This window comes from Primulina tabacum, chromosome 14, assembly GCF_025594145.1.
Source record: "Primulina tabacum isolate GXHZ01 chromosome 14, ASM2559414v2, whole genome shotgun sequence".
Classification (NCBI taxonomy): Eukaryota; Viridiplantae; Streptophyta; class Magnoliopsida; order Lamiales; family Gesneriaceae; genus Primulina; species Primulina tabacum.
Genome location: NC_134563.1, coordinates 3135663 through 3159006, shown reverse-complemented (window position 1 = coordinate 3159006; position 23344 = coordinate 3135663). Strand labels below are relative to the sequence as shown.

Here is a 23344-nt window from a genome sequence, read left to right as displayed (position 1 = left end):
CAATAATTGCACTCCTTGGAGTGTGTGAGAATCGAACTCGTGACCTTGACTCTGATATCAATTGTAGGACTAAGTTCTTGTCGCTTTACCAAAAAGTATATTTCGTAGTATCGGTGCAACTCAAATATTTTAAACTGTACATCAGTTTTTAAACTGTACATCAGCTCAAACATCACAGTTCGATCGCTCTTTTAAATAGACAATTATTATACCTAACATTTTGCACTTTTATAATTTACATTTTCAGAATTTTTTTAATACAAATTTTATCATTTTTTATATTTTATTTTTATTAATGTTATATATTTTTTTCAAGCATTAATATCATAAAAAAATAAATTATTATTTATACAATATTCACAGTGTCTAAATCAATTGACATAATAGTTGACTTATCATTATAATAATATGTAAACAAGATATTCCATTTAAGAGATTAATATTGATTATCTTCAAAATTATTACTCGTACAAACAAAAAACTCATATTATTCTTCACATCAATCTTTTATCAAAATATTTATTTCTTTTAATACAAATTGATAATTATTTTATTATTGCTTTTATCTTTGTACTAAATCATATTTTATATTTGAAAGACTTCTCGTTTTGAATTTTCTCTTCCGCTCTTATATTCTCCGCTGCCGATTACGAAGCGTCAAACACTTGCAAGTTCAGGGTTTTGGAGCAGTTGATCGTTGCTTGACTGATGTTTGCTGATTGCATTTCTTGAGTTAATGATGGTTAATTTCTCACCGTTTATTTAACTGATGATTAATCGGGCGTGGGACTGTTGGTTGATTCTGTTTTTCTTGTTTGATCATTTTACGAGGATTATATGATGCTCTTTCGTTGTAAGATATGGTTTGATGTCTTTGGTTGCTATTTCCTAGTTTACCGAGTTGAGAATTTGTTGAACTTATCCTTTTTTTGGTGGTCTATATGAATCAATTTTTTGGCTATAAAGTTGGAAGGAAAATGAAAGATAGTTTGCAAAATCAACTTTAGCTTTTAATGAAGAATTCTGGTTATTTTTATGTTTACAAAAGATTGGAGGATCGGGAAAAAAAGTTATCCAGGGCAGGAATTAGCATCTATATTTATTTACGTTTCATAAAAGACTTCTTTTTTACTAATTTGATAAGTATATTCTCATCAATGGTTGGTTTTGTTGCTTAAAATGGACAGATAGAGTAAAATTAATATCTCCAGTCAAATTTTGTGTTCGAGGGCAGTACAAATGCCTTCAATTGTATCGCCTCAGTGGCAAGAAAAGGCCAATGTTTTCTTTCAATCCTCGGGTATTTATTTGAATTTTATAATTTCTATTGGTCCTTCTCTTTTTATGTTCTTTTAGCACATCTAAGTGCATAAAATGGAGATCAGATGACAGTTCTTATGAATAGGGGAGAAGCTTAAAGAAGCAGGGCAATCTGCTGGAAGTTTTGTTGGGGAAGCTGCCAAGGACGCGAAAGAAAATGTTGTTGATGTGGCAGGGAAAGTCGGATCTGCAGTCAAAAGCCGGTGGGCACTCTTCCAGCAGCCATCTACAAGACATGCAATGCAGGAACGTCTTATTTCTGCTGCTGCCACCAGCAGCATGTTTTTAAGGAGGGGATTTTCAGAAACTAAAGAGAAGGTTTCCGTGGGAAAAACTAAGGTCGAAGAGGTAATAAAGCAGGAATGCTCGATGACAGGAGTACATGATGTTTAATTTTTTTTATTAAATACAGTTGATGTGTGGCGTAGCTTTGCTACTACTTCAAGCGAGTGGAATTAATAATTACTTTACCTTATTAATCGTCTCATAAAACACCATTGTTAGGTGAGGTACAGAATAAATGACAACATGCCTGGATCTGAATTCTTTTATCAAATCATTTTGGTATATAGTTGATTCTTATTTGATTGATGCTACTTTTTACGGTAGGTACTGTTTGCTAGTTTGTGTCCATTACAAGTTCCCACTTATTGAATGGTTTTGTTCTGCATCTGTAAACTAGGCATAACATCTGCCCATTTGATAAATACTTTCGATACTTGGTCCGTTCAAGATCACTTATCAGTCTGGCTCTTAATCTGTCTGGACATCCAGTTACTCAATGATAAAAGAAAATTTTGTTTTCCGATTGTGCAAACTGCAAACTTCAAAGATATTATAAGTCTACAATTGATGATGCTTCCATAAAAATTATGATGTTGGGTTTCATTCTATAATACTAATAAAGTATTCTTCATTTTGTGAGTGCTGATCGAAACATTTTATGAAAATGTATATGGAAAAATAATCTTTCATGAATACATATTTATGCATGTCTTCAGATTGACAAGAAGAAGAATGTTCAAGACATCAATATCATGAACATAAATACATAATTCACACACATTCTGTCTTATTTCTTCTCATTTTCTTGTTTCTCATGGTTTCTTTTGATATTCAGGTATGGTTTGACATGCATGATTTATGTATTGCATTCGAAACAAGAATAAGTTATTTCCATTAGTTCTGCAATGGGAGGTGCAATGATGATAAAATTATTGTACAGGTGGCCAAGAAGACTGCACAAAAAAGTAAAACTCTTCTGACAGATATTGAGAGATGGCAAAAGGTTCAGAAAGTCCTTTTGTTCATTTTTGTTCCAACAAAGAATGTTTCTGACTTTTCTTTTTTATCATTTCTGCAGGGAGTTGCAAGTACTGATGGTAGGTTTTTGATGCTTTTGTTGTTTAATGAACTAGTAGTAAGGTCTACAAAACGAAACCAACATGGAGATACTTTGACGAATTTACAAAAACTGACTATGGATTTTTTTTTTTTGGTTTAGCTTTGTGTAGTTATTTTATGTGAGATCTTTACATGATGAAGTACATGTTCTATGAGCTACTAACTATTTTATACCTATGTTCTAGAAACTACTTGTTCCAAAGCTAAATAAATGTTGCATGCAATGCCTCCTAACTTAATTTGATGTAGACAATCACTTTACTTGTTGATCTGTCAGTATTTGGAGTTCCAGTTGAGGTTACTGTCCAGCGCCAACAGTCTAGCACTCCAGTTCCAAATATATTGATCAAATGTTCAGATTATCTTATATTATCAGGTGATTAAGGAAAGCAAAAATAATGAATTTAATTTTTGTTTATATCATTAAAAATATATATACTCAGTTTAGGTTCTCACTTTTATGATTTAGGATTGAACTCTCAGGAATTGTTCAAGGCCCAGGGAGACAAAAAGGTTATTCGGCAGTTGGTGTCCTTGTACAATCACGGTATATCTTTACTTTCATCCTTACGTGAATTTATGTTATTTGCATATTTTCCACTTGTTTTTTTTTTAATTTATGTTTTATCTGTATATCCAGATCCAGATGCAACTCTTCCAGAGGGTGTAAACTCAATTGACGTCGCAGCTCTTATTAAATGTTACATTGCAAGCCTTCCTGAACCATTAACCTCCTTTGAATTGTACGATGAAATAAAAAATGCTCGAACCAACATTCATTTAATGAGAAATATTCTCAAGAAACTTCCAACTGTTAAGTACATGACATTGGAACTAGTGACTGCCCTTTTGCGTCATGTTGGCGAGAAATCTCCTCTTAACAAGGTAGACTTCTCCCCTCTTTGGTGTGCATGAGAGTTCCTTTCTTTGACTCTGAAAATTCCACTTTAAGTGTGTCTATTGAATTAGCATTTAGCGAGCTAACTTGTGCCTTCCAACCGGTGCTGGGCTTTGGGGAATACAACGATTCTAAGTGCTACGTGATATTCTGAAGTTTGGTGTTCTAAAGTACAGCACTGCACTTCCCATATTCCAACAAATGTTTAATTTAGACATTCCATGATTATGTGACCTATCATATTTGGGAGCATAAATTCAGAATATTGAGTGTATCCTCAATTTTTACTTGATAGTAATGCTTAAATGGTTGCAAACTTGTTACAGATGGATACTCGAAGCCTTGCAATGGAAATGGCTCCTGTCATTATGCGGCGGAAAGGCCAAGGACCTGAGCACTATAAACAGTATTGGAATGATCCATCAAAGCTTGATCCTAAGACTAATATAGATTCTGCCTCCAACTTCAGTGCATGGGACATGCTTGCAGGTGATCCAGCATCCATTGTATATGATCCTGATTTTTTTTTTTGTCATAAATGTTTTTTTTTATTCGAACATATTAATGTGTAAATGTTCATTGGTATGAATCAGATGCATCACAAACATTCTTTAGAAAGCTTATTTTTTGCTCTTCCTAATTCATCATCTTGCCGTGGTACAATTTTAATGATAATATACAGCAGTAATGACTAATGATTGACCATACATGGTTGTTTGGGATACTGACTAGAATGTGCCCTTTCTTTCTCTGGATCTTTAGTTAATGCACAATCTAGTAATAATATAAGAACTTGGGCCATGTTGGTTTTGTCTCTTCTGAAAATGTAATTTGATATAAAATGAATCGAACAATGTGATCTGTGTCGGATTTGTTTTTAAACGAGAAATTTACCATGTCATGTAAAAATATATTGCGTTCTTTAGTATAATAACAATATAATTAAGATTTGGGAGTGATAAAAAAATTTAAATTCAAACAACAATTGCATGAGAAAGTGTGAAACTGGTAGAAAATATTTTTCTGGGGATATTTGTTGAAATGAGATAGAAACCGTTTGTTTTTGTTAATTGTACATGAATGGGCTTTTATTAAATAGACTTTAACAGCAAGCTTTCTTTCATATATTGTATATAAGCTCATATACAGAACTTAGTTAGATAGAAGAAACATTTAACAAATCAGTGAAGTTTTCTCTCAATACGCTCGTTTCTTTACAGTTTTTATCTCCAAAATATTTTTGGATGGCAGCATACTTTTAATTGTTATTTATGTCCCGATATGCGGCTGAGAAGTTCATGACATATAGCATCTTTTGCTGCTTCTAGTTATTCTAAATCACATCTATTGTCGCGTTGCAGATGACTGTGAAAGTATAGATACTTCATCTTCTATCCCCCTCGATGATGGAACGGCAGTCGACTTTTGGGCTATTGAAGTTATTCAGTGTTTGATTGAACATCACAATGCTGTTTTCACAGATGCCAACGAGACCGTCTGGAGGTGATTCTTGACAATATTTCCCACTTATTCTTTATGGTACTATCCTGAGACCAATAAACATGTCAATAAAATTATCAGACTGCCTATAAAATCCCCAAGCTGGTAGTCTTTTGCAGCAAGGAGACATTGTTAGTGGCGTTTTGTAGATTTTATTTGCCATTTGTCATAGTTTTCGGAAATAATAATATTATTATATTATTAAGAATGTGTATAGAATTAAGACCGAGCTTGTAGCTCAATGGTCTCACTCCCTGCCGGATTAGCTGGTTCACCGGGTTCGATCTTCTCTTCCCGCGTGTGTTGTAATAAAAAAAAAGAATGTGTATAGAATTGGTGTTAGGATTATTAATTTTTAGATATCCAAAAAACTCTTACCACAACAATTATTTGAAGGGATGATAATTATAGATTAATTATATACTAGAATAACCTCAATAATCCTAGTAATATGTTACGATAAAAACTGAGTTTAGGGGAGAATCTTTAAAAAAATTTGAGATTTAAAAACAACAAATGACTTCAGCTGAGAGTAACATACAACTAAAAAAATACTTCACAATCATGTATCAAAATTTTAATGATTTCAAAATTACAATTATCACTTTTTTTCTAATTAATAATATACTATTGATTTATTTGGTAATTTATCCAACAAAAATAAAATTATTACAAAAAGTAGACAATATAATTTTCTAATTAATTAAATAAATATTTATATATAACTATCCCAAATAACTTGAAAAAATTAAAGAGAAAATAAAAATACAAAATAATAATAATGATAATAATTCAAATTTTAAATTTCCCCACTAAAAAATATTAAACATAAACAAGATTATGTAAGCACACAACACATGCATGTATATATTATGAGTGAGTCTCGTGTGAGACCGTCTCACAGATTTTAATCTGTAAGACGAGTCAACCCTACAGATATTCACAATAAAAAGTAATACTCTTAGCATAAAAAGTAATACTTTTTCATGGATGACCCAATAAGAGATCCGTCTCACAAATACGACCCGTGAGACCATCTCACACAAGTTTTTGCCATTATTATTAAGTACGAACTACCATTAAACAAGTGCATTAAACAAATAAGTTGAGAACGAAGTATGAACACACATATTAGCTAGCTATTTGTTAATCACAAAACACTGAATTAGTTAAGTTCAAGTGTTACGCAAACTTGATAACGATAATAATTTTTTTTTTGCAGATTAATTATATTAATTCTTTAATTAATTTATGGGAAAACATTAAACTTGTACTTTTAAAACATATCCGTCATTAAAATCTCCCATTTTATGATTTACGCACACATATACGTACACACTCAAATGAATATGGATGTTGCTAAGTTAGGAAGGCTAATAAACTGCCAGGTATGGATAATTTTGCTGTCAATTTTTTTTTATACGATTACAACTTTTTTCTAAAAAAGTAATTATTGTCTATGAAAATCACAATCTTATGTTTTTTCAATGAGAAAACCCGCCGTCGCTATTTTCGATGTGTATTGGATAAACCGATTAACAAAATCACTGTCTTGTTTGATAGGTTCTTTGGTGAAGTTCTTTCCGACAAAAGAGTTGTCTAGAGACGATTTTGAAAGTCTTTTTTTTTTGTTGCTAAAACGCTGGTATTTTTATAAAATTAACAACTTCTAAAAATATCATTTAATTAAAATTAGTTTGTTTCCATGATTTTTCAATATAAAGTAGAGTTAATAAATCAAATTTAAGGTGAAAATTAAATTTAGACAATTTCAAGCCTAGTACGCTATTTTAAAGCAACACTATCAAAATAATGTAATTTTTACATATAATATTATAATCATCTTCAACTCATTAAATCTAAAATAAAATAAATATGCTTGCAATATTCCTTATTATTTTATTTATAACATCTAAATTATTCAACAAAATATTTATTAACAGATTAATTAAAATATCGATACATTAATTTTATGCTTAATTAATTTCTATATTTAAATTGATTATAATAATTACTTAATTTAAATTACTAATTAATTATGTTTAAAAAATTACTTTAAGAAATTTAAATATTAAATTATATTATTTTAAATACTTAAACTTATTAAAAGTTGATTATTTTATTCAATTAATTAAATATACAATTATAAGACAATAATTAATTTAATTATTAATTAAATAATAAAGTTGTTTAGAATAAAAGGTTACGAATACACAAAATAATATTAGCTTTGCCCCAACCTAAGGCTGAACATAGGGTTTTTAATAAAATATTATAAAAACAAAAAAGTTGCTAAACTATAACAAAATGAGAGGATTTTAAAATCATAGCAATATGAGGAACAATTCCTCTTATCCTACTATAATATTTATAGAATCGAGTGTTTACCATTTTATTAAAAACTATATCTCGTGGTAAATATACAATTCAAATATTTTAAATCGTACAACAACTCACACACCTTGTTTTGAATGATTTACCCCGCAAGGAGAATTATTATACCCAACAATCTTCCTCTCAATAATTGCACTTCTTGCAATCAATAAGAATCGAATCTATGACCTCGGTTCTGATACCAAATGCAGTAACGACTGCTTGTCGTTTTATTAAATGTTATAGCTGGTGGTTACTGTACAACTCAAATATTTTAAACCGTATAATAGCTCAAGAACTACGTTTTATTACTCTATTCAGCAAGGACAATTTTTGTACCCAACAGTATTAAAAAAATGGCCACTATTTTTTATTTTTAATAATATACACTATTTTTTATATGTTTAATAATAATTTACACTTACATCTGTGTGTGTATTTATATATCAATATTACTTATAGATTGAAAATATCTTAAGTTTTGGTGATAACAATTTGCGTTGTTTCAGAGTCTAGCTCCTATTTGCTTGTATTCATAGGTTTTCTACTCGACGTTGTGAATTCAAGTTGGACTACACTCTTGTTGATTCATATAAATCAAGTTGCAAACAGGTTCAAGTTGCACTCCAATTAGACCGCAGACTCTAGCTGATCAACTTTATCATATAGAATACCATTGACAGATCATGAACAATATCTTACCAACCCTAGATTGATGAGAATGTTTAATCTTAAAATGCCAAGAGTCAATCAAGCTTTCAGAAGCCAAAGCCGTGAAAAGCAAGAAGCATTAAATACAATGTACTTTGAATAGAAGTTGACAATACTATCTTGCCGGATGTTAGTACATATGATCGTTGAAAAGTTTTGATCGTTGGGAGATCTTCGAGTATAAATACGTAGATTCAAGATTGAAGAATATATAAGACTAAAACTTTTACAATATGTAATATACAAGATCTCGAACACTTCTATTCTTTCAATATCAAGATGCTCACTAGCGAACACTTAGATTCTATATCAGATCATCAATGATCGTTTTGTGTTACTTTACCAATTCTAGCCGTTCAAAGCTATATGTTGAAGAGCCATGTTGTATCTTTCTGAACCGAGGGTTCCAAAAGACAACCAAATATTTACACTATTGTTTAAGTTGTCTTTAAGAGTTTCGATTTAGGCTATGATAATTTTTAATCGAAATAAGTTTGTATAAGAGTTGTATGAATTAAAATCTTTTAATAGATTCCTTCGTAAGTGAAAGAAGAGATGACGTAAGAGTTATTCTTCAAACATCTATAAAACATTGTGTTTTTTACTTTGAGATTTATATTTCTGTCTGCTTTGATTTATTCATCTGCCGTATTGCTAAAAAATTATGTACACTGAATATATTATATCACTAGTCTAATCAGACCATTTATGCACTCTAAAATCTTTTTCAATGGTTCAATTATCTACATCCGTTCAAAAAAAGTCATTAATAGTTAATAATTGTTAAAATCAGTTCGAGCTTTTAATTTTTTTTTAAAAATTTTCATTCACTTTTCGCTAAATTTTTTACGATCCCAACAATTATTTTATTCTATTTTATGTTATATATTTTAACTTATTTGTAAAACTGATTCATAAAATTATTTTTTTAAATGATTCATATAATTAAATGTGAATAACGTTACTTATACACATAATAAATGAATTTTTCAAATCAATTCATCATATTAAACTTTTATTTAATAATTTATTAAAAATCAAATGTTGATACGACAAAATAAAATTAATCTATAACAAGTTTTATTTATTTTATTTTAGTTTTTATGGTGATATATATAACAATCCGATTAACAATTTCTCGGATTTGTTCCTCGGATCCACTATAATACTAAAACAATATCCACTAATTTTTTTTAAAAAATAAAATTCCACCTATGTCATGATGCATATATATTTGTTTGATGATAAGTTATACTTCCACGTGTGTATGTATTTATATGTGAATATTATTTTATGTTATATATATGTTGGGTGCAATAATTATTCTTACTTGGTAGAGCGATCGAACCGTGGTGCTTGGGCTGCTGTGCGGTTTAAAAGATTTGAGTTGCACCATTACCACTAGCTATAGCTTTTGGTAAAGCGGCAAGCATTCGATCCTACAAGTGGTATCAGAGCGGGGTTTTCTCAAACACTGGTATTCTCTTTGAATACTTATGGCTTCTTTCAATAAAATTTCGATGTTCTCTAAAGAAGATTATGATGATTGGAAAATTCGTATGCAGGCACATCTAGCAGCCCAAGATGATGATATGTGGTATATTATCACTGATGGGCCGATGAAAATCTTGAAAGTTAACACAGCTGCCGCTACAATCGAGGTGCTCCTCAAATGGTAGAAAAACACAGATCCGAATGGACAGCTGAAGACAAAAAGAAGGCAAATCTGGATAACGTTGCCAAAGACATCCTCTACAAGACTCTGGACAAAAATATGTTTGTCAAAATCAAAACTTGCACTGCTGCTAAGGAAATATGGGAAAAACTCACTCAATTATGTGAAGGCAACGATCAGACAAAAGAAAACAAACTGTCGCCATTCAGAAGTTTGACAATGCGAAAATGAAGCTAGGAAAAACTCTGACAGAATTTGATGAACGGTTCAGCGGTATTATCATTGAACTCATTTCATTAGGAAAAGATTATTCTAACCGTGAAATTGCCTTAAAGGTTATGCGAGCTCTTCCCAGAGAATGAGACGTAAAGACTATAGCAATGCGAGAATTCAAAGATCTAAACAAGCTGGAACTTCATGACCTCTTCGCCGACCTTAAAGTATATGAGTTCGAGCTTGAGATACAAACTGAAGAAGAACCATCCACCTCTCAACAAACAAAGGCATTGGCAGCTACCACAGTGACTCTTCCGGTCGAAGAGTCCACAAGTAAGAAATCGGCCGAGCAATTAAGCAATGAAGCCATGTCTTTATTCGTTAAAAAATTCAGTAAATTCATGCGTAAGAATCAATCACAGATGAATAAACCTCACTTCAACAAGGACCATACTGATGATGGTCAAGCTTGTTTTAACTGTGGAAAGAAAGGACACTTTATTGCAGAATACAACCGGCCAAGAAAAGATGAAAAGAAATCAAGTGACAGAAGACGAGTTAAAGACAACAAAAGATTCATCAAAAAGAAGAGTCAGCGAGTCTTAGTTGCAGAAGAAGATAAAGGCAAATGGGCTGAATCAGAATCTGAAAAATCTATTTCTGAAGAATCTTCAAGTGAAAGCGAAGATGAGAAAGTAGAGTGTCTCATGGCCAAAGAAGATCAAGAATCTACTGATGAAATGGTATTTGACTTTAACTCTGATGAATTCACACGAGAAGATCTTGTCACCGCACTTCACGACATGAAAAATGAGTTTAAGAGGCTATCACAGTAGTTCAATGAAGCCAAAACAGAAAAACAAAACTTGGAAAACAAGTTAACTCTCTCTAGCTGTTCGCAGCAAAAAGAGGTTAACGGTTTGAAAGTAAAGTTAAGTCTGCTAACGGCTGAGAACGTTGACCTGCGAAGATTGTTCCATGCTACTTTGAAAGAAAACAAACGGTTGATAAATACAGTCAACACTTGGAACAAGTCATCTGTTTCTCTTAACAAGATGCATGAAATGCATAAATCAGCCGGAGACAGAACCGGAATAGGTTATAACATTAATGAATGTAGTACTTCTGAAGCATCAACTCAACCACTACTAGAGAAAGACGACTTAAAACCAATTAAATTTGTCAGATCTAGTATGATATATGAACATGATAAGACTGAAGATCAAAGTACTCAGAATGCAAATCTTAAAAATAACAGAAGGTGACATGGTTTAGGATACGTCGAAATTGAGAATGCTAAAACCAACAGATCATGGCTCATACGCAGGCCAAACACAACCGCTCACAACGGTTCAGATTGGGCCAGCAGAAAATCAGGGTTAACTGGAAATCATTCAAAAACTAGACCTAACCATAACCACAACAGCCGACCTGTTCAAAAGAGATATCGATTGAGTGACAATGACAGACGGTCGGAACAACAAACTGGAAAGGAAAAAGGACCGCATACACCACTTGATTATCCACACAACTGCACCTACTTTAGGGCACATCATGAAAAATCCTTCAGGATAATTCAAGTGTGGATCTCTAAAGGAATGATAAACTCATGACCCAAATAAAAGAGTACCAATATCTTATTTCAATAATGACAGGCAACAAAGAAAAAGGAGCTGGAAGAATCCATCTGGTTCTTGGATAGTGATTGCTCTAGACACATCACTGGAAACAAAGATCTCTTATCAGAAACAGTGAACTACAAAGGTCCAACAATATATATTTAAAAATATTTTATAAAATTGTTTCATAAAATTATTTTTCAAAAAAAAAATTCAATAACATCGGTTATACACATAATAAAAGAATTTTCAAAATAATTTATTTTAATAAAATTTTATGTACTAATTTATTAAAAATCAATTGTTGACGTGACAAAATAAAATTAATCTATAATAAGTTTTTATTCATTTTATTTTAGCTTTTATAGTCGATATCTATAACAATCCGAGGAACAACTCGGATCCTACTATAATATTAAAAAAGTGGCTAATAATTTTTTTATTAAAAAATACAAAATTCCACCTGTGTCACGATGCATATATATGTTTGTTTGGTAATAATTTACACTTCCGCTTGTGTGTATATATTTATATAATATTATTTCATCTATTTTATGTTATATATATTTTAACTTATTTCTAAATCTGATTCATCAAATTATTTTTCAAAAAAAGTAAAAATTGATTCATATATAATAAAGCGTGAATAACATCAAATATACATAAAATATACACATAATAAGTGAATTTCAAAAACAATTCATTTTATTAAACTTTAATTTAGTTTGGTAAAAATATTTTATTTTTGTAACATTTTATTGAAAAACTGGGCTGGAGGAATCAAGTTGTCGTCGTTGAATGCTCGAACGAGGATGATGAATGGTTGACTTTTACGAGCCCACTTCCTCCCTTTGAATAGTACATAAAACATACAAAAAGACTTGAAGATCCGCATATGCGATGCAACAAAACAAAGAACCTTTAAAACTCTTACGTATAATATATTAAAAAAAAACTAAGGTAAATTTCATTTATAGTTGTCAGTTCTGATAAATATGCGTATGCGTCCGCATGTGGTCAGACATTACAGCATATGAATTACGGCACGGTGACGCTCTCAGATGAGGAAGCGTCATTCATTTGAAACTTCCAAGGATTTATCTAAGCATGTGTTTCATTTCCCATTGAAGGAAGTAGTACACCAACACAGAGAATGTCAAGTTTCAAGTGGGAAATTGGGTAAGTGATTTTTGCTCTGGGTCCTAGGAATTTGCTTTATTGTCGATTTTGAAGATTTATTTGAATTTGTTTATTTTCTGGGTTGTTTTAGATTTCCTTTTCCTTGTTTAATTTTAGGAAAAACTTCAAGAAATGTTGGAAAAGATATGTTTTTGTGTGTATGTTTGGATAGAAGGGCAATGTCCTGATTTTCTTGAAGTATGGAGTGTTAAATGTGTTTTTCCTGGTCTGTGGTCTTAATTTTTTACTCGACTTGTTAATTTTTTTTAATTTATTTGGCATTTAATATATTTGATGCTTAGAGTTGTAACAAGAAATTTAAATTTCTATCCTACTGGGCTTTGGTTCGACTGATTCGCCGTGGCGGCCGCTGAAAGATGGTTCCGGAACAGTCTCAGTGGCCATCAATACAAAGTTTCATGCTGTAAAGGGTGAAGTGCCAATGGAAATCACGATTGAATCCAAAATGGCTGATTTGTTATATACATTTGAAAAAATTTCCGTGATGGTCGTTGTGACCATTCCGTCGAATACTAGCATCCCTGATGGCCTCTGTGACTTTTTCGCTTAACAACTAGTGAGAGTGAGCATGCATATAACATCAAGTTCTCAATCTTTTAATGTTGCAGCAGATTGCTTTGAAGTACTATAAGTTTTAAGATGGAGGGGAAAAAATATAATGTGGTGGAAGGCTTGGACGAATTGCCACCTCTATCAGATTTAGTTGTTGCAGTAGCTTTAAGTGGAGGTAAAAAAGACAAATATACTGTGAAATGGGCATTGGAGAAATTTGTTCCAGAACAACAGATGCACTTCAAGTTGATACATGTCCGCCCCAAGATATCGAGAATTCCAACGCCAAGTAAGTTTTTTTCCCCTTGAACATCATCATTGATGAAGAACGAAATTATACAAGAGACTAAAATGAAGTACTTTAACTGTTTAGTAATCCATGATATTGGGAGAATATGAGAAATGAAGTTCATAGATTTTGCTTTTAATCCAACTCTTTCTTTAACTTGACATGGGCCGTGGTGAAGAGTTGGTTATAACCAGGTGAATGAGATCGATGGTAATGTAGTGAATCATGATTCATGAAGCATATGTTTTTATATATGCCTAACTTTCGTAAATCTGGCGATAGAATTTTGTTATATGGATTGAAAACTAGAATTAAAAATGTACTCAGAAACATCAAATGCCGTAAACGCGGTAAAGCTGAATAAAGGAAATATAAACTGTCTTAGATTTGGCAGCTTGATGCAACTCGTCTTAACTCATAAGAACCTCATTCTGGTTATTTTGTATTCTACTCTCCAGTGGGAAATTATATTCCTATTTCCGGGGTACGAGATGACGTAGCAGCTGCATATAGAAAGGATATAGAAAGTCAAGTGAATGAAAAACTTCTTCCCTACAAGAAGATATGTAGTCAGAAAAAGGTCAGGATGGATCATCTCTGGTAAGATTTCCCGTGTTGTGGTGCTTATCAAAGATTTCACTTGCAGGTGCGCGCAGAAATTGAGCAAATTGAATCAGATGACGTTGTATCTGCAATATCTGCGGAAATCCTTCAACATATGATCAATAAACTTGTGATAGGTGTTTCTTCTCGTCCATTTTTCTCAAGGTACGAAGTATGTGTGACTTCTAAAAGTATCGTGTGTGACCGTTTCACAACAAATTCTGATCAGTAGCTTGTTTTCTTCTGCTCTCTAGTATATCTCTGTTCACGCTTAATGAAACGACATATTCCACAGATAGATAAAATACTTCGATCAGCATGTAAAAAGTTTCATTCAATCACGCTGAACTGATTATTAATAACACTCACGATTGTAGATTTGTTGTCAACAAACTCGTGCGAGGGAATTCTTGATAAGCAATAATAAGAAGTAGATTTGCGATATCGACAACCACTGTCTTGTTTGCATGTGCACAACTTTTTGTCGTTTGTTATCAGCTTCTAAAACCTGTTTCTCATGCCATCTCCAACCCAAAAATCTGTTTTGTGCAAATTATGCACTAACATAGTGCAATTTTTGTACCAAATGTGACTCTCTCTCCAACCCATTTACTTCAAATCTTACTTTAAAAAGTATACTCTTAGTGTGTGTCCTTTATATGTTTTCATTGACATTGTTATCTTTGTATTTGATTTCAGTTATATGTTATCTTTGTATTTCAATTATGTGTTGTAATTTTTAGTTAAAAATTGCGATGTTGCTAAATCAAATCTTTGATGAATTATTTATATTTATGAGAATTAAAAAAAAATAAAATAAAATAAAAAACTAGAAATCTATTTATAAATTTAGTAATATAATTATAATTAATTTTTTTGTGTTTGATTTTTTTTTACTAATTGTATTGCTATATTAAAACATTATTTAATTTTACTTATCAATTATATAATATTATTATCTAAAAAAACATTTAACAAAAAATTATAATAAAAAAAATAGAGATAGCTTTGTAATTTGGCGCAGAGCTATCTGAAATTTAACATCTATTTATGTACTTCACATCATCATCATCATCATCATCATCATTATATAGATATATATATATCTTCATTATATTTAATTCTACTGTTCACCAAATTACAACAGTTAGTAGATTTTCCGTTTGCAACATTCAAAATCCTTGATGCACAAGTCCTTCTCTCTTGAAGACTCACCTTCTTCTCTGAAAGAATGAATGAAAAAACTCCATGCATAATGCAAAATATATCGCTCTCTCCTGAGAACTCACATTCTTCTCTCAAAGAATTTATTATGAGCTTCAATTCATAAAAACAATATATTCACTCTGAAATATTGGACAATTAAAGTGCACTTGGCTTCTCTTAACCACAGATAACCTCACTTGGCAATCTCCTAAATTAATGAGAACTATATATTGACTCTGTATGGAGGAAAAATTCAATTTCATTAAAATCGAACTAAATCCCGAAGATGCATAATATGTTGTGAAAAAAATGTGACAGATTCATCTGCGATCTCAAATTTCTATCCGAGATATTTTCGATAATTTTTCCTCCCAAATCAACACCTCGCTGATATGTGAGAACCCTCTTTACAGACAGATTCACTTGATTTTTATGCTCAAGAATAACTTCCAAATCAAATCAATATAAAAGAATTTCAAACTAACCAAAAATACAAAACTAGGTCTCTCCTAGCCATTGTTTGAACCCTTGGCTCATCCAACCTAAGACATGACCCATGGGAATGAGGTGTCTAAGATAAAAACAAGGGCGTTAGCGACTTAATTGCTCAATACATAAATATGAGTACACAAACATTTTTGAAAATGCATGAAAGTATGCTCTGGTGATCAAGGATAAAATACTATAATATCTTGCTCAGACAAAAGGTGCCTAGAGTATGTAGCACACTGCTCTGAAGAATAAGTTGGTGACTCTCACACTTGATGAGATCTTGGACGTGCAATGTCCTGTGTCACCTAGCACGCTTCTCCGTAAAATCAGTGGGTGGTATCGGGTATCCAATCGTCCAAGAAAAGGGCTGAGCGGCCCTACTAAATCAAGGCTATCGCGAAGGATGACAAGCTCAACGTGATATGCAATTCAACATATTATATAACGACAATAAAACATACATCATATTACAAGCAGATATGCAATAAATAAGAATGTTTACTCATCGGGATATCTCAGTACTTACGTACCTCTAAACCGTCTTGAAACACCTATGATTCGAAGTTCGATCCTAGATATTATAACCAAAAAAGATATATTAATGACTTTCTAGATTTGAATATGCATTTCTAGCTAATATGTGCCTATAATATTCTTTCAACTTAGCCTCTCGCTTTTTGTCAGTCCATCCACGAGTTGTCGAGTGCTCCGGAAGCGCTTCGCAACTCGCCTCGACTATAGAAACTGAGTCAAAAGCCTAAAATATAAGCTAGAACCGAGAGAGAGAGTTTGAGAGATGCACTTGAAAATGAATCTCAAGTGACCTATTTATAGGCTGAGTTCGGACTCAGCTCGGAAGTTCCGAACTGGATCTTTTCTAAACCAATCCCATAAGCTACCAATTCTGGTGATTATGACCGGTTTTGATGCAAATCTGGAGGTCAGCACTAGTATGTTAGAAATGATTCCTCACCGGCTAATTTTGTTGCACCCTGAGTTTGGAGCGTAAGACACCAGCGTTGTTTAACAATTTTCATTGAAAACAATAAATCTCTTAGCAAATCAAATAGCCAAACCAGTCTATTTCATAAAAAGATCGTTGTTTTTACAATGCATAATCAAAAGAGTGCGGAAGATGTCTTTACAAAAACGTACGCGTGAACCAGTTGTCAAGAACTCAATGCATGTTGAATAAAAACAGATATAAGAGGAAAGGCTAGGATGGAAGTTGGGAGTTGGTTGTAGCTGCTGTATTTTAAGGAAGTGAATCAAGGAGGCAGTTGAGCTTAACCGCTGGTGAACCAATATATATATAAAGGGCTGCCGAAGAGTGAAATTAAAAAAATAAACTTCAAGCTATCAGTAATAAGAAGAAATGGGAATAAAGATTACCGAGAGGTTAACGAATTTCAAGAGTGTGCTTTTTTGTGATTGAGAGAAAGCAAGAGTGAATTTGTGAGATTCATCTTCTTGAGTTTTCAATTGTATCTGTAAACTTCAAAAAGAGTAGTGAAGTCTCTGGTGGATGTAGGCTATCATTTTGAGGCCAAACCACCTAAAATCTGTGTGCACTTTTCATTCTTGTTTTGGTTTTTATTCTGTCAATTGCATGTGATTAATCTGTTTTTTTCTTGGCATTCAAATTCGTGAAGTCAAAAATCTCTGTAGTTCCTGGGCATCTAATCTTGAACGGAGATTGATTATGTGATTGATCATTTCATAACTGTATGAAATGCGAAAGTGAATTACAACTGAATTAAAATGGAAACTCGATCCCAGAACTCAGTAGTGCTTCCTCACCATCTCCAGAACTGATTTTGTTCTTCCTCATTTACCTGTTCTTCATTCTTATTTGGGGAAGGAAACAAGGAGTGAGTGTTGTGGGAAACATTTAGCAAGGGGAAGCCGATCGAATATTAGAATAACATATATATATATATATATATATATATATATAACATAATTTCAGAAATGACATATTTCAGAACATCTCGTAACAGAGGTCAGAAATAAGAATAAACAGATTTCAAAACTTAGCTCATAAACATATCATATCAAAACAGAAACAAATATAACACTGAAATTCATCATGTTATTCATAGTTACTGATAATTTTTTCCCAATATGTTACTCCTCTATGGGGTGAAGTCATACCTCGGTTTTATTCCCACCGAGTTGGGGCCATACCACGGTTTTATATCCACCATGTGGGGCCATAACGGAACTTATCAGAGTTTAGGAATTCCTTCTACTTCTAACTCAAATCATAACATTGCTTTTCGAATTTGGAACAAAACGAGTCGAATCATGACAATGCTATTCTTCATCTACGCACAAATTTTATATTCCATCTTTGATCCTATTTTTGGCACCCATTTCCACTTAATGCCCATGCAATAAATTCAAACAACACAATTAAGGGCAAAGTAGAAAATTAACAATGGAAAAATTTTGCCCTTCTATTCACACTTTGGTAGATAGAGTAGATATTGGGCACCTTTTCGCGAGGTGTTGAAACTGATATAGAGTAGGTTATGTAATGTAGGCCAGCATAGCCTACAGTTCTGATTCCATGAAAGCAGGGTGTTCATGAGAAAAAAAGTAATCTCCTTTAAAAATTCTTTCATGAACATATATTTATTTATGCACGTGTTTTCCCTAGGTATGAACAAATAAATTTGAAAAATAGATAAAAGTTTGTGACAAACAAAAAAATTTTCTTGGATGCGCAGGGCACAAACTTTATCATCAAAAATATCAGGAGGCTGTCCATCTTTTTGCACTGTCTATGCTGTTTCTAAAGGAAAATTGGCATCATTGCGCCCATCAGATTCAAAATCGATAAGAAGCATGAGAGATGATGGTTCTGATGCAAGTTGTTTCACTCGCAATTCTTCGAGCTCGCAAACAAGTATCTTTTCTGACTTGCGCTTGTTTGTCTAGAGGATGTTGGACTCTTCTTATAAGTTGCTTAAAATATCTTATGGAGTTAATCGCATAAATCACACCTGTTAAATCCCGAGTAAAAATTCCGTTAAAAAATGATCTATTAACTATCCATATTTTCAAATCTTGAGCACGCACACTCTTGTCCATGCTTGTTTTCAAGTATGTGTGTGCTCAAGATTTGAAAACACGGGGAGCTGATAGATTTTTTATTCATAAGAAATTTTCAGCAATCTCGTGATTTCATAAAGATAGTCAGATAATGTTAATTTTTTTTAGGAAGAAACTACCAATAATTTTTTAAGATCATGTCCATTTGATTCAATATATCCCCAATACTCTCTCTAAATTCCAAATTATTCTAAACTCCTTTTTCCTCTGACTATATTTTTCTTTGCCCACTCATTTGATTTCTCATTTTCCGAACTTTTCTTTCCGATGACTACTTATTTGGTTTGACAGTTTAATTTAAAAAAAAATGTAAGATTTTTCAAGTCATTGAAGCAACTTTAAAGCTCTTAAATCTCACAAGATAATAAGTTTAACCAAACAACTCCAATGCTACTTAGTGGTACACAAAAGATTCGAGTTTTGTAACTCCAATTCTACTCAGTTGTCCACGAAAGATTCAAGTTTTGCCACTCCAATTCTACTCAGAGGTACAAGAAAGAGATTCGAGTTTTGTCTCTAACAGCCTCATTTGAATTGACTATTGGAGTTCGTTTTACATGTATAATGACTTGATTTTGAACATGTTCCTTGGTGAACATAACATGTGCATGAACTAGTCATGGATGGCTTCAGGTTTTCCAATTGCTACCAATCGAGTTGTTGTGTTTTCAGAGTCGACAGAGCGAAGCTCCTCAATTGGTTCAATGTCTCAGATTCGTTCATCTTCACTGCCGGTGCAGCGTTTTCAAACTTCGAACAAGACCTCTCTTCGAAAAAGGATACCTTCTAGTGGAGTCACACATTCTATAAGTTCATCTCTCGCTGCTGTAGATGAGAGAAATGATTTTTCCGATGGTTCAGATATTAATGAAGTATCCAGCCAAATTTCTAGCAGCAGAAGCTCGACCTTAGGCACTCCTCCATTGGATCAAGCTTCAACTTCTGAAGCCTCAGCTGAGAATCAGGTGAGGGATTTGTAGTTCGGACACATTTTCAACAAGCTTCTGAACAAAATAAAGTAATGTTTCAAAATTGAAGCAATAAAAAAATTGAAACATGTTGTCTATTTAGCTATTTTATCATACATTTCATCTCTCAAAGTCCTGCAAAATTATAGTATTCCACGAGTTTTTTTTATTCATTTTCTGTAGGCCAACATCAATTTTGAGCTAGAAAAATTGAGAATTGAACTCCGACATGTCAGAGGAATGTATGCAATGGCCCAAGGCGAAGCGATTGAGGCATCTAGGAAGGTATATTTTGAATATATGATATATGATACTGGATTACTTGCTAAAAAGTTGCCATGAGTTTCTAGTAACTCTTTTCCAAATTAAAACGCTTTTTGTTTTTACTTCACATATTTTCGTTATATCTACTCTTGTTTCAAGATGTATTTTTGACTTGCTTTGGATCAGCTTAACGAACTTCACAAACGGCATTTGGACGAAGAAAATACACTTAAGCAAGTAAGTTTAAAAGAGGAGGAATTAACAAAGTTAGCCAGACAGGAGAAAGAGAGATATGAAGCTGCCAAAAGAGAAGCTGATTATGCGAATGAACATGCTGAAAGAGAAGCTGCAGAAAGAAAATTGGCAGAGGTTAGAGCATCTCGTGAAGCTAGAGAAAAGGAAAACCTCGAAAATGCCTTGATGGGATCTTTCTATCAGTACCGAAAATTTACTTGGGAAGAAATCATATCCGCGACTTCAACATTTTCTGAAAATCTTAAACTTGGAAATGGAGCATATGGAACCGTGTATAAAGGCATTTTTCATCACATCACCGCGGCTGTGAAAATTCTCCATGCCAAGGAAGCTAGTAGAACTAAACAATTTCTGCGGGAGGTATATATATGCCTTTCCCTAAAATGAATTATGAGAAATCAAACAATATTTTCTGGAATCAGATTTCTTGCTACTATGGTATATCTTCCGTATGATTTTACTATTTGGAGAGATTTATGAGGTCGATCTTTCACCCGTATGTCCAATAAAGTCTGAAACAATTAATTTCTGTATTTTGCTTCAATTAAGTTTTCTTATTATTTCTTGGTTTCTTGTTTGAAGTTGGAAATTTTAAGCCAAATTCGCCATCCACACTTGCTGATTCTTCTTGGTGCATGTCCTGATCATGCTTGCCTGGTGTATGAGTTCATGGAGAATGGTAACCTCGAGGATAGACTGCTCAAGAAAAACAACACGCCTCCACTTTTATGGTTTGACAGATTCCGAATTGCCTGGGAGGTAGCCTCAGCTCTTGTATTCCTTCACAACTCGAAGCCAAATGCCATCATACATCGTGATTTAAAACCAGCAAACATCTTGCTCGACCATAACTACGTAAGTAAAATTGGAGATGTGGGCCTTTCGGAAATTGTTAATGAAGATTCTTTCTCAATGTCAATGAATTACAAGGACACGACTCTAGTGGGCACACTTGGCTATTTTGATCCTGAGTACCAAAGAACCGGACAAGTATCCCCGAAGTCTGATGTCTATGCTTTAGGAATTGTTATTCTGCAGTTGCTGACGGCAAAACCAGCCAAAGGACTGGCTCATATTGTAGAAGTTGCAATGGAGAAAGATTGTTTTATTGAGGTATTGGATCAAGTGGCTGGTGCATGGCCCATCGAAGAAACAGAACATTTGGCTCGAATGGCATTAAAGTGCACCGAACTTAAGGGAAGTGACAGGCCCGATTTACACGACCAAGTTTTACCAGCTTTGGAGAAACTTAAAGAAGTCGTGGAAAGAGCACGAGAATTGGCATTACCTTGTGGGCCACCGCCGCCTAGCCATTTCATCTGTCCTATTCTCAAGGTTTCCCTAATGTCTCTCAATTATATGAAGATCATTTTACTTTTGTTGCAACTGCCCATGTTGCCGGAATTATCTGTATTTATCAAATCTATTTGTTTTGTTTGAGAGGATTGATTGTCTATGTTATCTTATTTGGCTTTCTACGCGGCACCAAAATCTAACTGTGATGTTTGCGCCGTTATGCGGTTTAAAAGCCACTGTCATCACATATAATTGTTAATCGGTCTTACACATTTGCCAAGGAAATGGTCGAATCTCTCATTCAAGGAACTCTCCTCCTGTCATATCTTGTTCATGTATGAATAACTTGTACATTTTTTGTTTCAGGATATTATGACCGACCCTTGTGTTGCTGCGGACGGATATACTTATGAACGAATGGCGATAGAGGCGTGGCTCGAGAAGAAAAACACGTCTCCTAAAACCAACTTACCTTTCCCAAACAAAAGTCTTACACCAAATTACACCCTTCTGTCAGCTATCATGGAATGGAAATCTGGCAAATGGTAAGAAAACTTCATCTGGTATCAATATCCCCTTATGGTCTTAGTTAATTTTCTTAAAGGTGTTCATATTCTTAGTTGCTTCCAAATGTATAAAGCTTTGTTTGATGGTAGTGATAGAAAAAAAAAGTTAAAGAAAGAAGACTTGAATCGCATCAGAGCGTGTTTGGATAAGTGATTTGAATTTGTGAGGAGATTTCAATTCAAAGTATTTGAAATCTCTTCAAATTTTAGATTCATGAAATACTTTGTTGGGATGGATCTCATCTACATGAATTTTCAAATAAAATTTTGAATAAACTATTTTATTTTTCTGTCTAATACTGATTCCAGCCAAATTTACTCCCACATTACCAGACAAGCATCTTTTGGTCGTGGCTTCTTCAGTTGATGTTCTAGCGTGGAGACTAACAATACAGAAGCTGAATAATATTACAAAACAAGTATAATAACTATCATGGATTCATGCAGCGGCCGCCACCTCTCAAATTTTTCAACTTCATTGATCAGAGGTTTAAAATTAATTATATTTTTTTCATTTTCTCTCATAAAATTTGCTATTACAGCGATGACGAACTTGAAAATTCATCCACACTTTTCATTTCGTTTTTTGGTTTTAGAAAACAACAGTCTTCGCTATTGATAAAATTAGATGGATTTTATGGTTGACATTTTGTTTTAGTTACTTGATAAAATAAAATCTAAGACAAATATTGTTTAAATTATTTTCTTTCATTTGTTTTTCCATATAATTTTTAATCATTAAATTAATTAAATAATTAAATTTCACTTACTCCAAAGTCGTTATCCCTTTGGTTGCCCGCAAATTGGTTCTGATTACTCC

At 32.9% G+C, this 23344-nt stretch overlaps 2 protein-coding genes across 7 annotated transcripts; both read left to right on the top strand.

The window, feature by feature from the left end:
- Positions 1–581: 581 nt before the first annotated feature.
- Positions 582–5444, top strand: LOC142525234 (putative Rho GTPase-activating protein At5g61530). Of its 3 annotated transcripts, none has more exons than XM_075629455.1 (10): positions 582–732; positions 1188–1300; positions 1406–1668; positions 2546–2608; positions 2684–2702; positions 3002–3100; positions 3194–3271; positions 3365–3609; positions 3949–4111; positions 4984–5444. In XM_075629455.1, the coding sequence occupies exons 2-10, from the start codon at positions 1240–1242 to the stop codon at positions 5127–5129; spliced, it is 1137 nt and encodes a 378-aa protein (XP_075485570.1). In that variant the 5' UTR covers positions 582–732; positions 1188–1239; the 3' UTR covers positions 5130–5444. The 3 variants fall into 3 exon arrangements, with proteins under 3 accessions (XP_075485570.1, XP_075485569.1, XP_075485571.1); XM_075629454.1 differs by having other exon boundaries at positions 584–742; XM_075629456.1 differs by having other exon boundaries at positions 586–853.
- A 7171-nt stretch (positions 5445–12615) lies between these two features.
- On the top strand, positions 12616–22990 carry LOC142524475 (U-box domain-containing protein 35). 4 transcript variants are annotated; one of them, XM_075628484.1, is made up of 11 exons: positions 12616–12895; positions 13525–13757; positions 14216–14337; positions 14404–14525; positions 18791–18969; positions 19809–20140; positions 20327–20428; positions 20594–21022; positions 21245–21997; positions 22325–22503; positions 22834–22971. In XM_075628484.1, exons 2-11 carry the CDS (start codon positions 13556–13558, stop codon positions 22889–22891), a joined length of 2478 nt encoding a protein of 825 aa, XP_075484599.1. In that variant the 5' UTR covers positions 12616–12895; positions 13525–13555; the 3' UTR covers positions 22892–22971. The 4 variants fall into 4 exon arrangements, with proteins under 4 accessions (XP_075484599.1, XP_075484601.1, XP_075484598.1 ...); XM_075628486.1 differs by having other exon boundaries at positions 12617–12895; positions 13528–13757; positions 22858–22990; XM_075628483.1 differs by having other exon boundaries at positions 12617–12895; positions 13528–13757.
- Positions 22991–23344: the final 354 nt, after the last annotated feature.